Source organism: Trachurus trachurus (assembly GCF_905171665.1).
Source record: "Trachurus trachurus genome assembly, chromosome: 5".
In the NCBI taxonomy this organism is placed as follows: domain Eukaryota; kingdom Metazoa; phylum Chordata; class Actinopteri; order Carangiformes; family Carangidae; genus Trachurus; species Trachurus trachurus.
The window spans coordinates 15,037,015-15,051,088 of NC_139896.1; the positions used below are offsets into that span (position 1 = coordinate 15,037,015).

The window sequence follows — 14,074 nt, forward strand, 5'->3', positions numbered from 1 at the left end:
TGTTTGTTTGCCTTTGATTGTTGGCCAAAGTTATTGTGTCTGGCAGATAGTACAGCTGACTTCAGCTGTTTCAGTGGAAATCACAATCTTGTTCTCCATATTATGGCTGTAATTGGAGACAGTGTTGTGGCTTCTGAGGAAATGCAAAAGCACCCATTTTTCCCTTTAACATTTGACTGGCCATATTTGTATATTTCACAGTCTGCTTTTAGCTTGTTGTTTATTTGGTGTGTGAGTTACAGACAAGAAAATATAGACAAAATAGTGGAAAAAAGGAGGATGAGAAAGGTCAAAGAGGGTGAAAACAGGATGGACCCTGTTAGGGTGAAAACTATCTGAACACTGAATGTTTGCCTTTTACTAACTGAGTTTGATATTGTGCCTTACTGACTAACAAATAAAACAGAGCGCCATTGTCTCACTGACTGATGAGATAAGGCTGAACCTGTGTCTCTACTGGAGACTGCAAAACTGGACACAGACACCTCATCAGAACTAACACTGAACATATATTCTCCACTTTGACATTACTGATCAACACTGAATATATCTCACTGATGATTTTTTATTAGATTGAGCACTTACTCGTTTTACCCAATTAAACAAATTAATCCTGTGTGGTGTGAAACATTTGCCTTATGTAAGTTGTTTTTAGCTGAATCTGACCTGTTGTGTCCTGTTGTTGTTAACATATGGAGAGATAGGAGCAGGACACATAGAAGGATTTATGTACCTGTTTATGCATTCACTTTAAGTAGTAGTAGAGTTAGCCTTGTGTTTTAACTAACCTGTTGTGCCTTATATTTTTGACTAACCCATTGAGCTTAAAGACAGCTGAAACTTGTAAGCAAACCATATAGATTTGTGTTGAGCCTGATTCATACTGCAATAAATTGTACCTGTTTGATCATTCAGAGGTAAGCTGAGGGCACACAGAGCCACAGTGAAGGCAGGACATTTCCAAGGCCGTAGGGAGGAGAGGCCGGTGGCCTGCTGAATGCAGCATTGTGAGGAAGAAGTTTTAATGACCTCTCTTATCTGCCTTGGACCCCCAGACACCTGGGATGGAAAGTTATGTCAGTGTAGGGAGGATTTTGTTGTGTTTCAGATCCGGAGGTCCATGTGCTGAAGATGGGACCAACATGTGCCAGCCAGAGGGCACCAACGAAGGGAGGGTTGAGTTTAAACCACAGCCACTCCCCACCTGTTTCTGACCAATAAGAGTTAATTACACACACATAGTGCGAATTATTAAAATGTAGGCTATGTAACGTTTTTGTCTTGATGACAAAGATGACAGAGAATTCTCCCTCTCTTGGGATGGTGGTTGCAGCTAACTGCTTGCAGACTGCGATTTCCTGAACAGGAGAGTTGTTTGTATCTGATTTCTTTGATGATCCAATTTAATAAATAGTTGACCGGAACGTCGTTGTTTGTCCTCTCTTGGAATAAACGAACACGAATATCAGCTTTCCTGTTTTTTCAACCTGACAACCCCTACAGTCCTGAAGTTATCCTGCATGCCCCACATGTCCTATGTGTTAAGGAGGGGGAAGGCGATGCAACAGGAACACACTCATTATAAAGTAATCGAAAGTATACAGAAATGACCCTGCCTGTTGCCTTTAGTTTCTAGGACCAACAACTTGGTGGAAGGTTTGGTCTTTATGAGCTCAATGAGGATCCTTCACTATCCCATATCCAAAAACAATAGGCTACAGACCAAAGATAAAGCTTATAGGCCGTGGCTCTTCATGCCACATCTCATAGAACATTAATGTCTTTGAGTTTTGGACTGTTGATTGAAACATTTGAAGACGTCACCTTTGGCCATATGCTTTCAGTCAAAAGAAATGTAGTAGCCTAGGCTATGTCTTGTTTCTTTGCTGTAATAGGCTACTGACAGTGTCACGTTGTGGTGGAACTGTTAGTCAGGCAATTATTATGAGGAGCAGAAGTGTCAACAAAGGCGTAACACAGCAAAAAGGCCTTGCTGATAGGCTATTTGTTTCAGAGTTAAAAAATTGAACTAATCCGAAAGGGAACTAGCCTACAGAGATCTACATCCAGAATTACATGGAGGCTTAATTTCACAATGAGAGTTGACACAAGATTTGTAATTTGACAACTCAAATGAACTGGGTTTTTGAGGCACACCTGAACGCAGCATCTGGTGACGTCACGTTGCTGAATCAGGTACGCATCATCAGAGAAACGCAATCTGCGCTCATAGTTTTCAGGTGAGTGCCGCTGGACGACTTCCAGCTTTACCGGAGGCGCGGAGCAGAGGGAGCGGCGTGCAGGCAGCTGTAGCCTACCTCAGTCCGCCCCGTCTGCTCTAGTCTACAGGTCAGGACACGCAGAGACACTTCTCAGAAATAACCTTCAACAAGTTTGAACAAGAGGGGGCTGTCCCTCATGATGACGTGAAGGACTCAGCTGGGCTCATTAAAAAGCGTGTGTATAATGTGTGTGTGTGTGAGTCTGCGTCTTGACATTTGCTCCACCTCCATCGCCTTGAGTTGAATTCGCAGCTCACTCTCGGTGAGTCAATTTAGTTTCTCAAGAGGAAGCAGACGGGAGGTGGGCGACGTTCACAGAGGAGAAACACACACAGCGACGAAAGTTACGATGGCTGACAATAAGATGGGCCCGAACCTGCAGGCTGGAGCCGGGATTTTCGCCAAGCGGGTCCAGAAGTCCCTGAACCGAGCTCAGGAGAAGGTGAGCCAAAGGGAACTAACTTTTATATTGAGATCAACATCTGTATCGGAGCTTGTTGTAGGCAGACCTACACCAGATTAGTCTTGTGGTGACATCAGCTAAATAACTGTTAAGCAATTTCTTTTGACCACATCTGGCATGTTCTTCAAAAAGAGATTAAAAGAAGAGAAACAGTTTAATTCTAGCCCACTGTTTAAGGAGAAGTTAGAAATGTGGATGTTTTGCTCATAGTTGTTGCTTTGCCAGTGTTCCCCTCTCAGTCTTTAGTAGCCTACAGTTATCTGTCTGTCAAGTGGTAATGAAATGCTCCAGTATGAGAGGTAGAAATGTGTCTTAACTGGATTAGAAGCTGTGATAGTGACTAGAAGGTATCTTTGCAGATCCTAAGCCACACTCTCCAGGCCTTGTCCTCTGCATGTTATAAATTATCTAGACTAGCTGATTCTCAGTCTGATGCATTGATAAAAAGGTCACTGGACGGTCCCCTGTTCATGCTGAGCATCGTGCTGTTGTTGAGAGCTGTACAGCTGTGTGCGGAGTGCGGACACAAAAGCTGCCACTTCCTGACTGAGCACTTCCTCTTGCTTGTTGAGCCTCTCTCACTCAGTTTGTGGTTGACATGTTTGATTTAACTGCTCCACCTAAACCTAAAAACAACAACTGCAGCTTCTGGCTGGAGTTTCCCCCCTGAAGTTGCAAGATCGAAGCCTGAATTGGGCATTTGAAAGTTTTCTTGACTATTTCTATAGCAGAGGCTGGGAATGTAGTGAGAGGTTTTTGTTGCAGATTTAATGCTAAAAGGCATGACATGTGTCATTCAGTCAGTCAAACACCTGCAGGCAGTGGACTGTGAAGCACCCTATAATCATTACCCACATGTTGGTGTATGTGGTAGCCTACTGTAGATGGTGCAAATAGTGTGTCACCAAGCAGGCCAACATATTCCAATGAATCCCCAGTTGAACTTGTTGCAGATAAATCACCCACTCGGTACCACTCCAGCGATCACTGACGCTCGAAACCCTCGTCTGTCATGTGCTGAAACTTTCTCACCCTGTTGTCTTCTCTCAGGTCCTCCAGAAACTCGGCAAAACCATGGAGACCAAGGATGAGCAGTTTGAGCAATGTTTCCAGAGCCTCAACAAACAACAGGTAGGCCTACACCGGCGCTCTACATCTTTCAACAGAAGAAGGTCTCTTTATGTGGCAGTCCTTCGGCTTTCTCTCTGCGCCTCAAATAAAGCTCATGTGAAGTCTGCTTCTAATGTTAAACAACAATTTTTTTTACCCTTGAATGCATTACTGCTAACTCTAGAAAGTGTTATGTTTTTGTTGTTGCATTGAGATGCCAAACCCACAAGTTCAACCACTTGCCCACGATAACAGGAAACACTTCAAACAGGCTGAAACTCCATTTTCTCATTGTTTCTGCAAAATTGGTATCTCTCTTGGTATAAAAATATTTGTTCACAAACATTAACTTTGGTATTAGAAGAAACAATACTGTCTATACTTGTATTAATTTTGATAAATTCATGTCTTTTTGAAATAATCACTTGACCTAGTTTTCATATTTGGGTGGATTTAAAGCAACACTATGTAACTTCTGAAACGTACCCCTCACTTAGTTTAATACAATCAGAGGTTTTGCTGTTTCAGCCTCATTCGGTCTGATATGACCATTAGCTTTAGTGCTAATGCTAACCAGCTTCATATGACAGAAATGACTGACATTTAACAGGTTTCACAGCTCTTTTCTCACTTGTGTACTTGTGCCACTGTTGGTTTAGTGTTCAACATGGTCCTCTTACCACTCGTGGCCACAATTTGCTACAGTTCACTTTAAGGTTTGTAAAGGCCCATTCGGGGTGTGAGGCAACAACCATACAGCACATGTTGGAGGGAACCTGATGAGCAGCTACAGGAAGGAAGTTTTGCACAATGCTGCTTTCACTTCACCACAACTTATCACCACAAAAAGCGTTTTCATTGTAATTTAATTGAAGCTAAACGCTGTGGTGAGATTATACTTAGTTGTGCAGCTCAACATAAGAGGTAAAACTGTAAATAGAAGCAAACAGGTGAAGAGAAACGTACTGATTTCATGTCTGTAGGTTTTTGGGGAAATGGCGATCATATGATCATTGGTAGTCATAGTGATAATGTTACTGAAATTGACTGAATTTTTTTTTGCTTCTGCACACAGATTGATGGGGGCAGGTTGTTTAAAGATGTGAAAGCCTACTACACAGCAGTGAAAGGTGGGTATTTAAAGCACCGTACAAACCCAGAAAGCAGCACTTTCTGCTCAGAAGAGAAGATGAGTAATGGGGAAGTGAATTTCTTCTATTCTTAGATCCTTTGTGTGACTTTTGCAATTCTGTCTGCGTTGCTATGTTATACAAAAGCAAATAAAACTCCACATTGAAAAAAGGCAGACCCAGCAGCGCATATGTGACTCATGTGCCAGAAACCGTTGTGTTTCTGCTGTTGTATCAGCTCTTGTTCCCGCATTGTGAGCTCCACTCAGGAAACCAGTGTTGTTCTGACCTTCTTGGTGTGGGTGTAACAGCGCCACAAACCCCAAAAGACAATACCACCACAGTGCTCCAAGTGCTGCTGATGCAAATGATAAGCTGATCCATATGGAGTCATGATGACATTATAACATTTTATTTTAGCCGCTACAGTTTCCTTCCCTTTATCCCCACAGCTGTGCACGAGACGTCCAAGCGGCTCTCCCAGACGTTGGGAGAAATCTACGAACCAGACTGGAACGGAGTGGAGGACCTGGCCGTCATTACAGATGTGAGTACATGATGTGGGAATACACGTACTGTATGTGCCGAGGCAGTTATATGAGAGCCTGGTAATTTGATCAGATCCGTTGGGTTTCAGCCGGTTATGCTTGCTTTCAGGAAATTTGGTTTCACTGAGCAGGCTGGTACAAGCTGGATGTAACACATCAAGGACACATTTGGAATTTCTTCAGAGCTCATAATTTTAAAACAAAGAATCTGAAATATCCCATTGACATTATTAACTCAGGTATTCAGACTTGAAACTTAGCTCAAGTGCCCCCCATATTTCTTACATTGGTGGAACAGTCAGTACTCTACCTTGAGTTTGGGTCCTCATAAGAGAGGCGACGACATGACTCTGGCTGAGCTCCAGAGATCCTGTGTGGAGATAGAAGAAACTTCCCGAAGGACGACCAATTTAAAACATCATCGTCTGGGTTTCCTGACATTTAGAAGCGAGGTCAAAGAGTTTTGTCTTGGTTTCACTGGTCCAGAGAATCCGTTTTTGACAAACTCATGGTTTCATAATTTGATCAGTGAGGAAAGGCAACTGTGCCATACATCCCAGATCAGTGCAGTGCAGTTCTGTGATGTCACAACAACACAAATAAGTGTTGTTTCAGGATCTTGATTGAGTATTTTAAATGAACTCAAGATAGAGTCATAACCTAATGAGAGGGATGGTGTTGTACTTGCTGACAGTTGGGATGCAGATTTTGACAAGTGAATGAATGTCAAAACTATTAATTCTGAATTTGATCTACATAAATTGCATTTGATCTATTACTCTTTGATAATTGACCAATCTTATCATAACTGCAAATTCAGTTGCTGTGGTCAGTTTTTACCTAGTATTAATGTAATTGAATGAAGCTTTTCACTAGCACTAGTGGTCATAGCCGTCATTGTAAACAGTATTTTGCCGACAGTATGGCTGTCTTGGTTTAAGTTGTGTAGCAGTTAGTAAGGCTTATTCAGCGGCAGTGGTGTGATACTGACTTTGTCTCTTAGAGTGAAGACTTACTGTGGAACGACTTTGAAGAGAAACTGAACGACCAGATCGTCCGAACAATGGAGAACTACACAAGCCAGTTCCCCGAGGTCAAGGTAACGTCAGGCTCATGAATCTGTTTGCTCTTTGCTGATGTGTGCTGACACGATCCATCCTGATGCTGTAAGAAAGATGACGCCTCGAGCTGGTAGAACTGATAAAATCTGTTTTCTCAGGAACGAGTTGCTAAACGCGGACGCAAGCTGGTGGACTATGACTCAGCTCGTCATCACCTGGAGGCACTGCAGAGTGCCAAGAAAAAGGATGAGGCCAAAATAACAAAGGTAACATAAATATGACGATGACAACTGATAAAACACATCAAGTTGTTTTTCTTTTTTTTAAAAACTATTTCTAAACCCTCTGTAACAGGCAGAAGAAGAGTTTAACAAGGCCCAAAATGTCTTTGAAGAAATGAATAAAGAGCTGAGGGAGGAGCTGCCTGTCCTCTATCAGAGGTATGTTTGACTGGGTGAGATTTTGGTCCATGATAAGATGAGTGAAAGCTGAACATCATGAATAAAGAGGTTAAAAGCTCAAGTGAACTTATTTTGAAGGAGGAGATGAAGAGAAAACAAGTTAAGACTTTTATGGCAAATAAAAAAAACAGAACAGGGTCTCGCGTCACTCTCCTGTTTGTCATGAACGAGACTACTAAAAATATGTCAGTTCACACCTGCCATGACTGTTAGAGCCCCTTGATTATATCAAGAATCATAATCAAGGCTATTTTGATCGATATGGAATATATTTGAATATTTGAAATAGTCAACTTGTGGTCCAGACAACCTCTAAATGATCTCACATGCATTTCAATGCATCATGGGTCTGTTCACACCTTTGCTCAGAGCTGACCACTTGTGATTCAATCACCCAGGAAGGATGTCAACGACGGGTCTGAACAGGACTTTACATAGTAAATGTGAAGGGTTCATATGAAAATTGTAGTTAATATTACTTGTTTATGTTTGTTTATTGTTGGCCAGTTAGTCTTTCAGCATTGTCAACATCAACATTGACTTCATTTATCCACTATTGTTGTGACTGACTACAGAACAAAACAAGTGTAGATCTAATGGATAAATTTGCATCGTAGTGTTGCATACTGGAAATAGTCTAAGCAGGACTTTTATTCTTGAGGCTGCTCCTGAAATATTGGACGACATAAGTGGTCTTTCCAGAAAGTCACACGAATAAACTGAACTGCTCTCTTTGTCTCTGTAGCCGTATAGGTTGCTACGTGACCGTGTTCCAAAACATATCAAACTTGAGAGACGTCTTCTACAAGGAGATGAGTGTGGTAAGACATATTTTATTTCATCACATCACACCTGTAATGAAGTATATGATGGTGTGAAAACAGCCATCACAACTATCACTGTGACTAAAGATTAATATCAGATTGAATGAGGGAATCGTGTTGCAATTTGTCCTGCAGCTCAACCGTGAACTTTACAATGTGATGAAGAAACTTGAGACTCAACACTCAGGGAAAGCCTTCATCATCAAGGGTCTGAACAGGTAAATAATTTGTTTGTAATTTGTTTTTCTATATGCTGAAAACAAGCTTTTTCTGATTTACAAAATGTGTACATTTTCTTCAAATAGCACAACGTCCAAGTCAAAGAAGAGAAAGTCTCTGGTCATCTCCAATCCCATCCCCTGCAACACTGCATTCCCAACTGACCATGTCTCCATCCATGCCTCCACCCAAAATGGAAAAGACGCTGCACCTTCTTCCCCTGAACAGAGCACTAAAAGCATCTCTGAGGAAACCAACCCACCAGAAGAAAGCAGCATCTCGTCCAAAGACATCAACTCATCAGACTCTGATCTCAGCTCCAGCGGCATCAACACACCCAAGAGGCAGTCTGTATGTGACAATGACAACAGCGACAGAAGCACAAGTGGTCAAAGTGCAGGGGCAGCAGAGCAGGAGGAGGAGGAGGCAGCAGCTGAAGCAGAAGCAGAGCTCGCTACAAACCTGTCGGGTGACTCCGGGGTGGGAGTCACGAAGTCGGAGGCAGCAGCAGGTCAGGAAGTGTCCAATCCCACTGATTCTGCAGACAGCGATGCCCCGCATAGTCCTGAGCAGGACAATGTGAGTGATCCACCGTCAGAGGAAGCTGAGACCAAACCTCCACCAGTGCCTGCTCCTCGCCTCTCCTTCCAGGCCTCAGACAGGAGCGCCCTCCTTCCTGCTGAGAACCAGGAGGAAGCAACAGCAGCATCTTCCAGCCAGGACACGGCTGAATCAGGAGATGACTCTGGCTCCGTAAACAAGGTACCCAACACATGAAATCACAATGTGAAATGTTTTTCTTTCTTTTAGCAAGCAGCTCCATAAACCCACTGTACATTTCCTGCTCAGCACCAGACAGCAGACAGACACTGTTATAGACAGAGGTGATGTGGTATGTTAGAATCAGGATGACCATTAAACTTTGAGTTAAAGTTTTGTTTCACCAGGTTAGAGAAAGAAACTGTTCCCTCATTTAGCTCCATTGATGTCTGTGTAAATTGTAAATTCAGCTCTCTTTGCTGTACCTTTTGTTTCACACCAGGAGGTGGTGCTGGAGAGCCATGCAGCGCCTGAAGACAGCCTGCTCCAGTCTGAACAGGGGGATGTAAATCTTGTTCTTGCCGACACTCAAGAGGTTTGTGTGTGTTCTTGTAAAGCATATCTCACTTCCCGTGGTTCTTTAGAGATAGAAGAGATAGACAGAGGCACATTTCCTGTTAAGTCCGCTCCCTCCTTTTGCTTGTAGACCTTTCTCTGAACCTGAATATGTTGTTTAAGTCAGTACATTCTGGGGATTTTCTGTTCATCCAGTTGATAACGTACTTTTCAAAACTGTACTTCTACTACTTTTACTTTCTATTTCTTGTTGAGTTTATTTTTAATTTTTCTGTGGGTAACTAGTTAAACTGAAGTCACAATGGAAATTTTCCAGTGCAGAGAAACTGGATCTGAAAGCCGAAAATGTTTCAAATTAGAATATTCTTACTAAACAGCAGGACCCCCCTTCACAAAACATCCTAAGGCTGAAAGTAGCTTCAGTTTTTGAATTCCTGTGAATTGACAGGAGTTTCTTCAGCCTCAGTCAAAGCACCAAAACTAGCTCCTTAGTCTGTTAGAGGTTAGAGGCAGTCGAGCGGATCGAGCTGCTGCAGGTAATGTCCCCGGCGATGTCAGTGTTTTGGAAAATTCAGTGGTGATTAACTTTTAAGAGCAGGTTTTCTACACCAGGAAGTCTTTTTAATAGGCTCACCATTAAAGATATGGTGAGCCTATTAATCAAAGGTTGAATTAAGTCAAAGAAATATGTAATTATTTTACTTTCTTTCGCATTTGACACAATTTATAAAACATCTATATTTCATTAAAACTATACTTATTCAAATAAATATAATCAATAATGTAATGCAATGAATTTAGTTTCCTTTTAGTTTTGAAGTAAATGTTTCACTTAAAGCAGAAGTGAGTGATATATTTGTGTTAATATAAGTCTTAAATAGTTATATCTTCCGACAGCAATCACTTACATAGAGTGTTTGGACTGAAACACGGGTCTCTCAGTCCCTCTGCTCTGCTCTGAGCCGAAGAGAAAACATTTATCGTATCCTACAGTTTTTATCCAATGAGGAGAGAGAACGGCATGCAGGGCTGTGTGTGCAGCCAAGGAACGCCGTGAATGTGGTGACGTAGCGACGAGGACTGTTATGGTGCGTTCAAGGAAACTCGTATTTTTCCGACCGTGAAGTGGTACCAGTTCGATCTGGTACGAGTTCACCGGTCGGAAGTTACGAGTGGCCGTTATAGTGACTTTCACCGGTAAAAGAGGTCGGAAAAACACAAGTGGGTTGCCTGAAACGCTACAAAGTTGTGACTTGAAGCTGTAATTTACGATTTCAAAAGCCTGCCTGGAACGCAGCATTAGCGAAAACGACCGCATCACTCACTTCTGCTTTAAAGCAGAAGTAAGCGATATATTTGTGTTAATATAAGTCTTAAATAGTTATATCTTCCGACAGCAATCACTTACATAGAGTGTTTGGACGGAAACACGGGTCTGTCAGTCACTCTGCTCTGCGCCGAGGAGAAAACGTTTCTCGTATCCTACAGTTTGTATCCAATGAGGAGAGAGAACGGCATGCAGGGCTGTGTGTGCAGCCAAGGGACGCCGTGAATGTGGTGACGTAGGGACGAGGACTGTTATGGTGCGTTCAAGGCAGCCCGTAACTCGTGTTTTTCCGACCTGTGAAGTCGTACCAGTTCGATCTGGTACGAGTTCACGGGTCAGAAGTTACGAGTGGCCGTTATAGTGACTTTCACAGGTAAAACAGGTCGGAAAAACACGAGTGGGTTGCCTGGAACGCTACAAAATCGTAAGTTGTGACATGAAGCTGTAATTTACGGTTTCAAAAGCCTGCCTGGAACGCAGCATTAGCCAAAACGACCGGGTCGCTTACTTCTGCTTTAATTTCCTGTTTTTATAATCTATTGATCTATCAATCTATCGATCGATCTATCGTTCAATCTATCGTTCGATCTATCGTTTTTTTCTATCATTCTATCGTTCTATTTATCATCATTTATCAGCTGTCACTCAGATGTTTTGTGGATGATTAACATGAAGGACATCTCCTAACTGCAAATAATGTTAACATTACTGAATGACAGTAGTTAAGTAAAGTTAAATCTAACATTCACAAAGTGTCTGATCAGAGGATGGATTCACTTCTTTAAGGTCTTAAATGTGTTAAATGTTTCTCACAGCAGGGAGGCCTGGTGCAAGGGAGCGGGGAGGAGAGCTGTAACCAGCACATGGATCAAGAAAACAACTCTGGGACCTTCTCGGAAAACCTCATCCAGTCTGTTGAGTGAAGCAATAGTCACTCCTCAGTCTGTAAAACTTTCTTCTTCCTCCTCTGAACGGTTATGATGACTCACACATGCACACACACACCCACTCACAGAGGGAGTGAACCCATATGTTTTGGGTGCAGAGGCTGTAGAAACAGATGAGCACAAATCCCACGTGGTTACTCACATGCTATGATGTAGCTTGTGGAAAAGAAGTGACTGAGCTGCAGAACATAAGAGAACTTCCAAAAAGTTACAGTATTTGCTCTTTTTGTGTTTTCAATGTCTTTCTATTCAACACTGTGAAACAAAACATTTTATAATGATGTTTTTATTCTTGTCTAAACTTCCAAATAAAGTTCTAAGTAAAAGAAAAGAGGAAAGTCTGAAATTTTGATAAAGTAATGTATGCCCTGTGAACCTCCACTCTAAGAAGTGGATACTATTCAGTAAATAGGATTTGCATTTTGTAAATAAAGGAAATTGTTGCTGCAAGACTGCAGATAACAGCATCAGCTTGAGAGAGGACCACAATGATTCACCAGAATGGAATGTGAAAATATTGTCAAGACCTGAAAACTGAGACATGTTGACTGATTGACTGTGAGAGGTTTATGGAAGAGAGGTCGCTCTTGTATAGAAAACCCTACTGAGCTGCAGTTCACTTCCCCAATTTGACAGTTTTGCCCTGTGGACATGGGGAATTGAAGTGCGTGTCAGCCTGTACACATCTCCAGACTAATACTGCAGCCACCTGGCTAATAAGGTAACACTCAGAAATAAAGCACAGGATGCAGGTAACTAACTACAGTTACAAAGCAACTCTGTGACATAGGTGTTTTATGGCTCTTCAGGCAGATTGCTGTGGTTTACCTTTTGGGTTTAGACCTTTTTGATATACAGTCAGTGTATGGAGCCTTTGGACTTGTGTTTGCTGCGGTAAACGGCTGTCATGAACAGCTGTCATCATTGTCAACATGGCTCCGAACAAGTAAATGAATTAGCTGCAATTTTCACGTATCCAAAGGACTGACACAAAGCGGAACCACATTTAGTCTGAAAACAAGACTTTAAAGAGACGATTACCATTCCTGTGGTGCTTTACACTTGTGATTGTTCATTGCAAACATTATGAAGGCTATTGCCGCAATCATGGTAATTGAGAAAAGTGGCAGAGCTTCCCGATACCTCAAAGAGAAATGACATCAATTCTGTGTTGATGATGATTTGACTAAGCTTTATGCATCGACTGCGAAGATCCTACTTTTGTAGACTATACTGTATGAACATTCAAAACTGTAGTTAATCACTGCACTGATTAATTTAATAATTTGGCTATACGTTGGCACAGTTCTGGTTTCCTTTGCGCTGGCCTTCGCTCCCCATGTGTATCATTGAGCCTTGGTCGCCCATGACCCTGTCGCTGGTTAAACCACTCATAATGTTATGCCTGATCGGTGTATGTCTGTTCTGTCAGTAATCTGTTGAGTGTTTAGTGAGTGATCAATGTGAGTACTTTGGTCAGTGCTAATATGCTAATGTTAAGATAGTAGCTACATCTTAAACCATTTTCACACTGTTAGCTTGCAAACATTTAAATTCAGTATTTAGCTGAACTCTAACCCTGATGATGGTGTTACATAAAAAAGTTAAGGGATCACAAATCATCCTTAAGTGGACATAAACGTCTGAACCAAATGTCAAAGATTTTTTGCAAAATGTGATTTCACAAATGTGAACCTTATGATATTGCTAGATGAAGTTAGTTAGAGGATGGGCAAAGTTAGGATTTGGCAGTGTGGATGGCTGTACCAAATGTAATTTCAGTCCACCCAGTAGTTGTTAGAGATATTTTACTCTCTGGACCAAAGTGGTGGATCTACTGATAGGCCGCACCATCACCATAGCAAGAGCCATGCAGCTAACAAGGCTAAAAATTGGTCTTTTGGGTATGGAAACTAGGCATGCCTCTCTGGTCTGTTCAATAGAGGGGTTAGCATGAGACTTTTATTACCCCCTAGAGAACAGTCTTACAGAACCTGGCAAGAAGTGCTCCCATTGTGTGGCTCATTGGGGCGTAGTAGGTGCCATGAAATGATGTTTGATGACAAAAAAACACAGCTGTCAACAACATTAACAATCATATTACATATAGGGTGTGCAGAGGTTCACAACAGCATCAAAGTTCTACAGAAACACCCATAATACATACACTGATTACCTATTGATGAAGATCATGTACTATGATTGAAAGCTTTATAAACGTGGATTGGGTGAGATTATTATCAATTTATATTTACAACCTTGAACCTTTTCCCGACAGGGTGAAAGTTTCTTTTTCACTGACGGATGTGATAAAAAAAAATCTGAAGGAAATTAGATGATGGCGGCTTGTAACAATGGTCCTCATCAACCTCATGAAGTCAGGTGGCTTACAGGCCAAACTTCTGCCCTGTGGGACCAGTCCTTGCCAAGATGAATTTCAAGGTACTGAGTAACTTAAATGCAATAGCTGAAGTTAATGGCTTGGATGGAGGAATAAATGTTGGCCCTATTGCCTGGAGTATCCTCTGCTACAGATGAGTATGTACTGCTGTAGGACTGTGGGAGTCTGCAGTATTGTAGTAACCC

The 14,074-nt window shown here is 41.9% G+C and overlaps 1 protein-coding gene across 1 annotated transcript; it reads left to right on the plus strand.

The window, feature by feature from the left end:
- Positions 1–2,535: 2,535 nt before the first annotated feature.
- bin2b (bridging integrator 2b) lies at positions 2,536–11,737 on the plus strand. The gene is made up of 12 exons (XM_083971921.1): positions 2,536–2,724; positions 3,796–3,876; positions 4,931–4,985; positions 5,438–5,532; positions 6,537–6,632; positions 6,753–6,860; positions 6,949–7,034; positions 7,801–7,876; positions 8,015–8,097; positions 8,185–8,860; positions 9,141–9,233; positions 11,357–11,737. The coding sequence occupies exons 1-12, from the start codon at positions 2,632–2,634 to the stop codon at positions 11,462–11,464; spliced, it is 1,650 nt and encodes a 549-aa protein (XP_083828047.1). The 5' UTR covers positions 2,536–2,631; the 3' UTR covers positions 11,465–11,737.
- Positions 11,738–14,074: the final 2,337 nt, after the last annotated feature.